Source organism: Tamandua tetradactyla, chromosome 15 (genome assembly GCF_023851605.1).
Source record: "Tamandua tetradactyla isolate mTamTet1 chromosome 15, mTamTet1.pri, whole genome shotgun sequence".
NCBI lineage: Eukaryota > Metazoa > Chordata > Mammalia > Pilosa > Myrmecophagidae > Tamandua > Tamandua tetradactyla.
This window is the reverse complement of record NC_135341.1, coordinates 54,185,612-54,198,738: the sequence shown is the minus strand read 5'-3', so window position 1 is coordinate 54,198,738 and position 13,127 is coordinate 54,185,612. Positions and strand designations below refer to the sequence as shown.

Genomic DNA, 13,127 nt, shown 5'->3' with positions numbered 1-13,127 from the left:
TAGAAGATTTTAACAAATACAAGCAAAGAGATTCAATCAGTTATCAAAAATCTTTCTACAAAGAAAAATCCAGGGCCATATGGCTTCGCAGGGGAATTTTAACAAACATTTCCAAAAGAATTAACACAATTCTGCTCAAACCCCTCAAAAAATTGAGGAAAAAGGCTCATTACCTAACTCATTTTAGGAGCTAGTACCACTTTACTACCAAAACCAGATAGAGACATTACAAGAAAGGAAAATTAGAGATAAATTTCCCTAATGAATACAGAGGCAAAAATTTTCAAGAAAATTCTAGCAAACTGAATCCAATGATACACTAAAAGAATTATACATTATGACCAAGTGGAATTTATACCAGGAATGCAAGGATGGTTTAACATGAGAAAATCAATTAAAGTAATACAGTATATTAATAAATTCAATGGGAAAAATCATATCATATCGATTGATGCTGAAAAAGCATTCAATAAAATTCAGCATCCTTTGCTGGTATAAACACTACAAAAGGCAAGAATCATAGGGAACTTCCTCAACATCATAAAGGGCATATAGAAAAAAACCATAGCCAGCATCAATCTCCATGGTGAGAGATTGAAAGTAGTCCCCTCAAGATCAGAAATAGGAGAAGGATGTCCACTGTCACCACTACTATTGTACTAGAAGTCCTAGCTAGAGCAATTAGGCATGAGAAAGAAATAAAAGGCATCCAAATAGATAAGGAAGAAGTAAAACTCTTATTCATTATTCACAGATGACATGATCCTATACTTAGAAAATCCTGAGAAATTCATGACAAAGCTTCTTGAGCTAATAAACAAATTTGCTATAGTGGCAGGATACAAGATAAACATATAAAAATCAGAAATGTTTTATACACAAACAATGAATTAAATATGGGAACAATTAAGGAAAAACAGTCCACTCAAAATAGCCACTACAAGAATCAAATATTTAGGAATATGCTTAACCAGGGAAGTAAAGGACCTGCACAAAGAGAATTATACAAAATATTGTTTAAAGAAATTAAAGACAATCTAAACAGATGGAAAGATATTCTGTGCTCATGGACAGGATGACTGAATGTTGTTAAGATGTCAATCCTACCTAAATTAATCCAAAGATTCAATGCGATACCAATCAAAATTCCAACAACCTATTTTGAAGACCTGGAAAAGTTAGTTATCAAATTCATTTAGAAGGGAAAGAAACCTCGAGTAGCTAAAGATATTCTAAAAAAGAAGAGAGTGGGAGTTTAAAATTTACTTCAAATCCACAGTCATCAAAATAGCATGGTGCCAGCACAAAGATGGAAGTATTTGATCAACGGAACTGAATCAACAGTGTGGAGATTGACTACCAAATTTACGGTCAATTGATCTTCAATAAAGCTCCCAAATCTACTGAATTGGGAAAGAATAAAATGGGCTTTGGAAAACTGATATCAATAGTCAAAAGATGAAAGAGGAACCATATCTTACACTTTACATAAAAATCAACTCAAAATGGATTAGAGACCTAAATATAAGAGTCAGTACTTCTCTTCAATAAATGGTGCCTAGAGAACTGGATATCCATATGCAAAAGAATGAAAGAAGACCCATCTCTCACACCCTATACAAAAGTTAACTCAAAATGGATCAAAGATCTAAACATTAGGTCTAAGACCATAAAACAGTTAGAGGAAAATGTTGGGAGATATCTTATGGATCTTACAACTGGAGGTGGTTTTATGGACCTTAAACCTAAAGCAAGAACACTGAAGAAGGAAATAAATAAATGGGAACTCCTCAAAATTAAACACTTTTGTGCATCAGAGAACTTCATCAAGAAAGTAGAAAGACAGCCTACACAATGGGAGACAATATTTGGAAACGACATATCAGATAAAGGTCTAGTATCCAGAATTTATAAAGAGATTATTCAACTCAACAACAAAAAGACAGCCAACCCAATTACAAAATGGGAAAAAGACTTAAACAGACACCTACCAGAAGAAGAAATACGGATGGCCAAGAGGCACATGAAGAGATGCTCAATGTCCCTGGCCATTAGAGAAATGCAAATCAACACCACAATGAGATATCATCTCACACCCACCAGAATGGCCATTATCAACAAAACAGAAAATGACAAGTGCTGGAGAGGATACGGAGAAAGAGGCACACTTATCCACTGTTGGTGGGAATGTCAAAGGGTGCAACCACTGTGGAAGGCAGTTTGGCGGTTCTTCAAAAAGCTGAATATAGAATTGCCATACGACCCAGCAATACCATTGCTGGGAATCTACTCAAAGGAATTAAGGGCAAAGACACAAACGGACATTTGCACACCAATGTTTATAGCAGCGTTATTTACAATTGCAAAGAGATGGAAACAGCCAAAATGTCCATCAACAGAAGAATGGCTAAACAAACTGTGGTATATACATACGATGGAATATTATGCAGTTTTAACACAAGATAAACTTATGAAGCATGTAATAACGTGGATGGACCTAGAGAACATTATGCTGAGTGAGAGTAGCCAAAAACTAAAGGACAAATACTGTATGGTCCCACTGATGTGAACGGACATTCGAGAATAAACTTGAAATATGTCATTGGTAACAGAGTCCAGCAGGAGTTAGAAACAGGGTAAGACAATGGGTAATTGAAGCTGAAGGGATACAGACTGTGCAACAGGACTAGATACAAAAACTCAAAAATGGACAGCACAATAATACCTAATTGTAAAGCAATCATGTTAAAACACTGAACGAAGCTGCATCTGAGCTATAGGGTTTTTTTTTACTATTATTACTACTTTTATTTCTTTTCTTTATATTAACATTTTATATCTTTTTCTGTTGTGTTGCTAGTTCCTCTAAACCGATGCAAATGTACTAAGAAACAATGATCATGCATCTATGTGATGATGTTAAGAATTACTGAGTGCATATGTAGAATGGTATGATTTCTAAATGTTGTGTTAATTTCTTTTTTTTTTCTTTCCGTTAATGAAAAAATAAAAAAAAAATAAAAAAAACTATGGTAAAATATTCACAACATAAAAGCACTGTAACCACTTTTAAGGGTACAATTCAGTGGCATTAAATACATTGTTGCATGACCTTCCAAAAAAAAAAAAAAAAAAAAAGAGTCAGTACTATAAAGCTCTTGGAAGAAAACATAGAGAAACATCTTCAAAACCTAGTAATAGGAGGTAGTTTCCTGAACTTTACATCCAAAGCATAAGCAACAAAAGAAAAACTAGATAAATGGGACCTCCTCAGAATCAAAAGGCATCTGTGCCTCAAAGGATTTTGTCAAAAAGGTGAAGAGGCAGCCAACTCAATGGAAAAAAGATATTTAGAAACCATACATTAGATAATCCCATGTACATAAAGAAATTATACAACTCAACAACAAAAGAATAAACAGCCCAGTTATAAAATGGGCAAAAGATAGGAATTTTTCTGAAGAGCAAATAAAAATTACTAAAAAGCCCATGAACAGTTACTCATCCTCTTTAGCTACAAGGGAAATGCAAATTAAAACTACAATGAGATATCATCTTATACCTGTAAGAATGGCTGTCATTAAACAAATAGGGAACTATAAATGTTGGAGAGGATATGGAGAAATTGGAACAATTATTCACTGCTGGTAGGAATGCATAACAGTATAGCACTATGGAAGACCGCTTGGCAGTTCCTCAGAAAACTAAACATCAAGTTGCCATACGACCTGGAAAATACCACAGCTTGGTATATACCTAGAACAGCTGAAAGAATTGTCATGAACAGACATCTGCACACCAATGTTCGATGTGGCACTATATACAATTGTTAAAAAAGAGAAGAAACACAAGTGCCCACGAATAGACAAGTGGATAAACAAAATGTGTATATGCATAATCGATGGAATATTATGCAGCAATAAGATGAAATGAGGTCCTGAAGCATATGACAATGTGGATGAACCTAGAGGAAATACTCCTCAGTGAAATAAGTCAAACACAAAAGGACAGATACTATACAATCTCAATATTCTCACTCTGGTAAAGAGGCAATGTCAAGGCTCAGGCAATAAATTTCAAAGGATAGCATAATAAATTAGTTATAGAACAGATTTCAGAGTTCGGTATCGGTTACAATTTCACAATTTTAGGTTTTTACTTCTAGCTGCTCTAAGATACTGGAGACTAAAAGAAATATCAATTTAATGATTCAGCAATCATATTTGTTTGTTAAACCCTACCTTCTCTGTATAACTCCACTATCACCTTTGATCTTTCTATCCCACTCTTTAGGGGTATTTGGGCTATGTGCATTCTAACTTTTTCATGCTATAAGGGGCTGTCAATAATATAGGGTAGGGAGATGGAAGTAGTTGATGTTATGGAGAGGCTGGACACTCTAGGTTTCAGGACTTATCTGGTCTAGGGACCCATCCGGACATTGCAGGTTTCTGGAAAGTTACTCTAGTGCATGGAACCTTTGTAGAATCTTATATATTGCCGTAGGTGTTCTTTAGGATTGGCAGGAATGATACTTTGTTGGGGTTTAGCAAGTTATGATACGTAGCAATGTCAAACTGGAGATTGTGTAAAAGTGATCTGCAGAGCCTCTTGACTCTATTTGAATTCTCTCTGCCACTGATACTTTGTTATACTTCTTTTCCCCCTTTGGTGAGGATGAAGTGGGATATTTTGATTAGGTTAATTTAGTTATGTGTCACCTTATTCAGGATGGGTCTTACCTTATTATGATATCCTTTATAAGAGAAAGAAATTGAGACAGAGAAAGCCAGAGTGAGCAAGAAGCTGAACCACAACCTGGAAAAGAAGGAAGAGACCAGGAGACACTGCCATACGTCTGGTCAAACGACAGAGATGAATCAAAGATCATTGGCAGCCAGCCCCAAAATGCCACAGTCTTCAGGAAGAAAACATAGCCTTTGGACATTTTCCTAGCCTCAAATTCATGAACAAATACATTCCAATTGTCTATACCATCCAATTGATGGCATGTGCTTAAGCAAGCTGGGAAACTAAAGCAGTACCAAATTAATGGAAGGTATTATTAATAGGAAGGTATACAAGAATGGAGTATTTTCTGCATGATTTTAGGTCAACCTGCAATTTCTTTAATTTTAAGAAAAAATAATCCAGAAATATATTTAAAAATGGAAATTATGCATATGCCAATAAACACTGGCTAGGAATGAAAGCAACATAACAGTTCATTTCATTTGATAAAAATAAAACGTCTTTGTTAAATTTAATTCAACATTGTGTTAGTTTGCTAGCTACTAGAATGCAATATATCAGAACAGGAATGGCTTTTACAAAAGGGAAGTTCAGTAAGTTACGAGTTTACAGTTTTAAGGCAACGAAAATGCCCCAAATTAAGGCACCAACAAGTGATTACCTTAATCCAATGAAGGTCCATGGGTTAGGAACACCTTTGTCAGCTGGGTAGTCACGTGGCTGGCATCTGCCTCTCCAGGTTCAGGCTTGCTTAATATCTCATGGCAACATCTGCTAGGCTCCAAGCATCTACAAACATCCAAGTCTATTTTCCATGTGTCCGCATCTATGTCAGCTCTGCTGAAGTTTTGGTCAGCTCTGAGGCTTCTACACATTCTCTAGACTCTATCCTTTCTGACTCTATCTAAAATGTTTCCACTTTCAAAGGAGTTCAGTAATCTCATCAAGACCCACCTGGAATAGGTGGAGTCACATTTCCATGTAATGAAAGTAATACCCACTCTGGGCATGTCATATCTCCATGGAGATAACCTAATCAAAAGTTTCCAAACTACGTTATTGAAGCAGGATTAAAAGAAACAGCTGATCCCAAAAGATTGGATCAGGATTAAAACATGACTTTTCTGAGTTGCATAACACTTTCAAACTGGCACATTCTACCCTTTGGACCCCCCACCCCCACACCTGCAAACATGTTTTTTCCATATAAAAATATATATTCACTCCATTGCAGTATCACAAAATCCTCAAAACATTTCAGTAAAAATACAACCACAAATCAAAGTTAAAACCAGTACAACATCTCATCAAAGTTAGCTACAGGCATGGTCTGTTCTAAGGCAAAGTTTTCTCTTCTAGCTTTAAAGCTTTTCCCAAAATGGTTCCCTCTAAAGGGCTCTAGTTAGCAGCTCCATCTTAAATAACAAACATGTTGGAACAGCTTTTTAAAAGGATAAAGATTCTGGAGAGTTGTGAGGAGCTCAACAGAGAAGGCCTAGAATGCTTTGGAGAGACTGTTGTGGGCTCTAAGGGTATTTCTAATAAGGCTTTAGACAGAAATGATGAATGTGTCATTCCAAACTGGAAAGAAGGCATCTCTGTAGATGGAAGGCAGAATTTGAGAGTAATGAACTTTGGTATTTAGCAGAAGAAATTACCAAACTAAATGTGGAAAATGTAGCCTGGCTGCTCCTTGAAGCTTACAGTAAAGTGCGGTAGGAAAAACAAGTTGAGAAATGACTTCTTGGGTACAAAGAAAACATAAATTGGTGTTCTTGAAAATTCTGGGCTTCCAGAAAGTAAGACTCCAGTGAATAGGGCCCTACATGATGATTTATCCAAGCAAGGAAAGAGTAAGCCATTTCAGAAAAGGCCAGGGTTGGAGATTGAGTTATCCAGGAGTAATCTGTGGAAAGTCCTATTGCCTAATGGTTAGGATCCTTGTCTGTTACATAGAAAGTCAAAAAGAATTCTGTGGGATCTATATAAACAGAACCACTGCCAGTCTGGATTAAGACAGGGACACATTGGAGGGAAAAAAACTTCAAAGGCAAAACCATGAAAGTTAAGGTCTGCAATCAAGAAACCTTGGGAGAGGAGAGCAGACCCACCAAATCACTGGGATATGGTGAGTTTGCCCCAGAAGCAGAGGGTGGGCCTTTCAGCTTGTTATTTAGGAAGAGTTGTGCCACTCAGGCCTTGAAGAGCTCATTAACTGGGTATGGAGGAACCCTGGCTGCCTCCCTATTATTCTGGAGGGGTTGAGAGTGTGCGCCTAGAGTTGGCAGAGAGCCCGCATGCAGCCCCAATGTTTGGAGAGGGTAGAGCCAAGAACAACATGGTCTCCTCAATATTCCAGAAGGTTGCATACTCCACATCAGCATTTGGAGAGAGCAAGACCACTGCATAAGCCCTTGGACAGGGTGAGACTGCTGCTTCTAAAGCCCCGAAGATAAATGACTCTTTGAAATCTAATGGAGTTTGCCCTGCAGGTTTTAGGAACTGTATGGGTCCACTGACCCTGGTGTTCCTTCCAATATCTCCCTATGGAAATGGAAATATGCATCCTATGACTGTCCCTCCTTTGTATATTGGCAGCAGATAACCTGTTTTAAGTTTTACAGGTCCAGAGCCAGAAGAAAAATCTTTGTCTTAGAACAGACCATGCCTATAACCGACTTTGATGAGATTCTGTGCTGTTTTTAACCTTGTATTTTATTTATATTGATACCGAAAAGGTTTAGAGTTTTATGATATCGTGATGAAGTGAATGTATTTTGCATATGGAAAAAAACGTGTCTTTTTTGGGATCCAGAGGGTGGAATGTGCCAGTTTGAAAATCTTATCTACCCCAGAAAATCCATGTATTAATACTGATCCAATCTTGTTAGAGCAGTAGTTTCTTTTAATCCCTATTCAGCACTGTACGTTGGAAACCTGAGTAGATTATCTACAAAGAAATGTGGCATCTCCAATTGTGGTTATTAACTTTTGAGTCCATGGAGACATGACTCCATCCATTCCAGGTGGGTCTTAAATAGTTTACTGGAATCCTTTAAAAGAGGAAACATTTTGGAAAAATGAAACTTCAGAGCCTAGAGAAAAAAGAGAAGCCTCAGAGCCGACAGAAACTTCAGCAGAACTGACACAGATGTGGACATGTGGAAAACAGAGACACAGATATTTGGAGATGCTGGAGTCCAGCAGAGGTTGCTATGAGATGTTAAGTAAGCCAGAACCTGGAGAAGCCAAGGGAAACCAAGAGATAAAAGGCCCATGAAGCAAAGTGAGGAACCTCAATAGGACCAGAAGCTGAAAACCACAGAGCCCAGGAGCAAGGGACCAGTGTGCAGATACATCAGCCTTCCTTGAATTAAGGTATCTTTCTCTGGATGCCTTAGTTTGGACATTTCCACTGTATCAGAACCACAAATTTGTACCTTATTAAATTCCCCTTTACAAAAGCCAATCCAGTTCTAGTATATCACATTCCGGCAGCTAACAAACTAACATGAACGGTTAAGGAGGAAGAAAGTCATAATCAAGATAAATTGAGTATTTTTAAATGGTGGGGAGGGGAATGGTTTTGTTCTTGAGTTTGACAATAGTGAGCTTCAAAATCACAAAAAGAAAGAAAAGAAATTAAACAGAGAAAGAAAAAGCACAATGAACAAAAAATAAGAAAAAATACTATTTCAAGATCCTAATAGTCAAAACTTTGACCACAAATAAAGTACATAAAGCAACAAGCGTTAGGAAAACAAAATTGAAAATTGGAATCTAAACTTTCCAGATAAGGTAGTTTTAAAAAAAATTAGACCATAAAGAATTTGAATAACATAAATATCCAGCTTGATTTAATATTCAACAAAGAACTTTATATGCTTTAAAAGAATTAATGAGACTAAGTGTCAATGGCTGAGAGATTCCAAACAGAGTTGAGAGGTTATCCTGGAGGTTATTCTTATGCATTAAGTAGATATCACCTTGTTGTTCAAGATGTAGCGGAGAGGCTGGAGGGAACTGCCTGAAAATGTAGAGCTGTGTTCCAGTAGCCATGTTTCTTGATGATGATTGAACAATGATATAGCTTTCACAATGAGACTCTGTGAATGTGAAAACCTTGTGTCTGATGCTCCTTTTAGCTACTATATCAGCAGAAGAGTAGAACATATGGAATAAAAATAAATAATAGGGGGAACAAATGTTAAAATAAATTCAGTTTGAAACAGTGGTAAATGAAAGCGAGGGATAAGGGGTATGGTACGTATAGTTTTTTTTTCTCTATTATCATTTTATTTCTTTTTCTGTTGTCTTTTTATTTCTTTTTCTAAATCGATGCAAATGTTCTAAGAAATGATGAATATGCAACTATGTGATGATATTAAGAATTACTGATTTATATGTAGAATGGAATGATATCTTAATGTTTTGTTTGTTAATTTTTTTTAATTAATAAAATAAGTTAAAAAAAAAGAATTACATAATTTGCAAATGCTGCTGCCCTACCTAAATAAATTGACGATGTACTAAGACTCAAATAAAATTTCCAGACATGCATAAAAAAGAAATCATACAACCAAATTCTTTAATCAGAATGCCATGAAATTAGAAAATAATGAGGATAATTTGAAAGAACCATTTGAAAATGAAAACATTATTATGTAAATCAAAGAGGAAACAAGCACAAAGCCTATGATCATAAATTATAAATTAAAGCAAACGTGGTAAATCTAAATCATTAGGATGTTGCCAAAAGCCATCCTCAGAACAAAACCTACAGCCTTATAATATTAAATAAGAAAAAGCCACAAGAAACTAAGTATATAACACAAAACCCTAAAGTAGTAAAAAAGAAAAGAAAAGAAAAAGCCAAAAGCAATGTGAAAAAAGGAATTAAGAAACTTAAATGTATAAGTTAAAGAATCAGAAAAATTAAAGAACCACACTGGAAATAAAACTGAAAGTTGAAGCTTATAAAAGACCCATAAATAATGTCCTGGCAAATAAAACAAATGAATGCACAATATAACAGTAAGAAAAAGTGGTAACATAATTGCAGTGGCAACGAATTTTTTTTTTAATTGAGAAGAGTCATGTAATCTTATACCAAAGATTTTTATATTCCTGCAAAACTGATATTCTAAAAAAATATAAATAACTAACAATTCAAAAAGACTGAAGAATGCTTGAAATCTCTAAAACATTGGAAACGTAATTAGATAATGCCAAAGGTCCTCAAACCTTAGTAGCAGAATATTATAATAATTAATTTTGTAAAATACAGAAAATTAAAAGACTCATTCTTTAAAAAGATTACCAAAATCTTAACTAAAACATCAGCCAGGGCTGGCAACGGTGGCTCAGTGGCAGAGTTCTTGCCTGCCATGCCAGAGACTGGGGTTCGATTCCCGGTGCCTGCCCATGTGAAAAAAACAAAAAAACATTAGCCAAATGAATCTAGCTATAATATAATGTAAAATGGCCAAGTAGAATTAGATCATAAATGCAAAATGGATAAATGAAAAGCCAGAGGTATTTTCTAAAGAGATTAAAGGTAAAATTTATAAAATTTAACAAGTACTGAATTTTAGCAAAATATGAACAGAAGAAAATTCCCATAATCTAATAAAGTTTCCATAGAAACCTATACAAAACATTGCAATTAAACTAGTTCCATTAAACTCAGGGATAAAACATTCCATTATTTTCTAACATTCTAGTTACAGAGAATCTTAAGAAAAATATTAAAACAAAAAAGAACCATCTTCATGGATTCTTAGTAAGCATTAGATTTTATATACCCTGTGGTACAGTGTGGTGACAGAAAGAAATTTCATTTCTTTAACAGAAAGGAACAAACTGATCAAAGAAACTGAAAAGACATTTGAGAAACATCACATATTTACACAAATTTACCATATGAAAAAAGGTGGCATTTCAAGAAAAGACTGATCTACATGTTGCATGGTCAACTGGCATTATGTATTGGGGATAAAAATCATTAATATATCTTTACTTTACCAAAAATACAATCCAGTTACGTCTAAATCCAAGAAACAAAATTATAAAAGTTCTAAATGACCAAATATTTTTATAATCGTGTAATGAGGAAGGTCTTTCTAATCATAATCAAAACCACAATTTATTAATCTCAATACAAAAATTTTAAAGCTTTACACAGTAAAAGATCACTGAACAATGAATGAAGAGATGAGAGACCTGCAGAAAATATGTGAATATATCTCACACAGAACTAATATTGTTAATATATAAAAGGCCTTAAAAATCAGAAAGAAAAATGCAGAGTATAAACTAGCAATCAATAAAATTACAAAAGGACAAAAAACACTTAATATCTCTAATAACCTAAGAGGTGCAAAGTAGAATATGAAATAGCATTTCATTTATTAAATTATAAGTGTTTGTAAAGGGCTGGGGAAAAGGATTCCAGAAACTCTTTAAGAAAAATGGTGAGGCCAATTCAATGATATATCTTATAATACGAGACTGATTTAGACATTTTAAAAAGTCTACATGTATGGATAAAAGAAGCTGCCCAAATATATGAAGCATGAAAAGCAAATTAAAGAATATATAAAATATGTATAATATAGAGTATTAATATTCCCATTTGTGTAGCAAATAAATATATGTTTACATGTGCATAGAAACAAAGCTCAAAAAAGTATATAACAAATGGCAACAGTTATTAGTTGTAGAAGAGTAGAATTCAAAGGGGTACATTAATTTTGGGAAGTCTGTTTTTTGGGGCATCCTCAAGATACAGATGAGGAGGGAGATTAAGAATTTACCTATTTTCTGAGGTGAAGCAAATATTCTAAAAAATGATAATGTTGATGAAAACACAACTATGTGATTGTACACCGTGTATGGAATGCTTGCATATTAAAAATGTTTATATGTTAATATTTATCAATAATAATAATAAAAAAGAATTTAACTATCATTTTATCACCACCTGTAACATTTGTGATGATACACACATTTATGTGCACATTGATGTGCATGTATGTATTGTATTATGTATGAAAGCACTTTGCTTACTTTGTAATCCTCTGTATTATTTAAATGTTTCATAACAACTCATAATAATCAGGTATTGCTTTTATTATTGGAAAAATAATTTAAAAGTTATTTCCTCTAGGGGTTAACAAAAACAACCCAAGTTTAAGGAAAAAATAAAACAAAATAAAAAACCACCCCATCAATGACTTAAACAAATTTTAAAAAAAAGAAAGAACAGAAAGGAAAAAAGCCTACCCGAATGATGAATCTGATTGCTGCACATCCAGAAGTTGCCATTACTTTTGCACTATTGGGGACGAGATTAAAAAGTGTCGGTACAATGGCTTCAGCGCCATGATCAAACTTGTTTCCCAAAACAGTTGAAAGATGGCTACAAAAGAAGACAAAAAATGCTTTTCAAAAGTTTAATATTAAATACAGGTAGGACCATAACATTTTAAAATACTCTTCTACTGAAGTAGTTTAAGAATTTTTATTTTAACTATTTCTAACTGCACAAAAACAAAAGTGAGAGAAAGAAGTGCAAATGTTATATATTCCTTTCTTCTTCCATCCTTCAGCTGGATATTTTTCAAAGTTGAAATTTGGAATTTTACTCATCTCTTTGCAATGGCATATGAAGAACCAATCTGCTCTCAGAATTTAACTATTAACTCTGAGTATATAAAAGGTCAAATAACTGATTTCCCTGATTTTTTAGTCATTACCCAACAGATAATTCTATTTTGATTCCCCAATATCAAATTCAACATATTTTAAAAACAAGTTCAAAATCGTACCAAATTATTGCTCCTCAAGACATTTTTTTACAACTATTAATGGTACCATCATGTTTTTAGTTTTTAGTACTTCCTGGCATCCTTAGGTTAAGATTTCAGAATCCCTGACTGAAACACAACTCTACTGGACAAAAGTTAGTTGGATGATCTTCAGGAAATCTGTCTTCTCTTTTCAAATTTGTAGTTAAAGAGCTAATTTAGCTTTTAAACATTATTTTAGTTAAATATCAGAAAAGATGCTGTAATTACTCACAGCTCTGACAATGCTTACAGTATTTGTTAATTTTTTATATTTATATCTTATTTAAAATACACAGTTAGAAGAAAGTCAGTTTCAAAAAATTATGTTCTTAATTAACTCGAGCTCAGATTTATTTAGGTACCTGAGCTTAGGTCTATTCAGTTATAGTTTCAGTTTTTACTGTCTAACATCATAAACAAAAAGGAATCTGAAGTCAGAAGCAGGAAGGTGATCTGTACACTACAAATCAAGGTTTAGTAGGTCTGTTTCTGGTATATCTGTTATGTTCTTTTGGTCTAATTCAG

At 34.3% G+C, this 13,127-nt stretch overlaps 1 protein-coding gene across 10 annotated transcripts in view; it reads right to left on the bottom strand.

The window, feature by feature from the left end:
- The window catches only part of CLASP2 (cytoplasmic linker associated protein 2), a 290,913-nt gene that overhangs the window by 136,774 nt on the left and 141,012 nt on the right, over window positions 1-13,127 (bottom strand). For all 10 annotated transcript variants that reach the window (XM_077129874.1, XM_077129866.1, XM_077129868.1 and 7 more), the window contains one exon: window positions 12,037-12,172. In XM_077129874.1, the coding sequence (XP_076985989.1) occupies window positions 12,037-12,172 (136 nt within the window). The remainder of the gene's footprint in view (window positions 1-12,036; window positions 12,173-13,127) is intronic.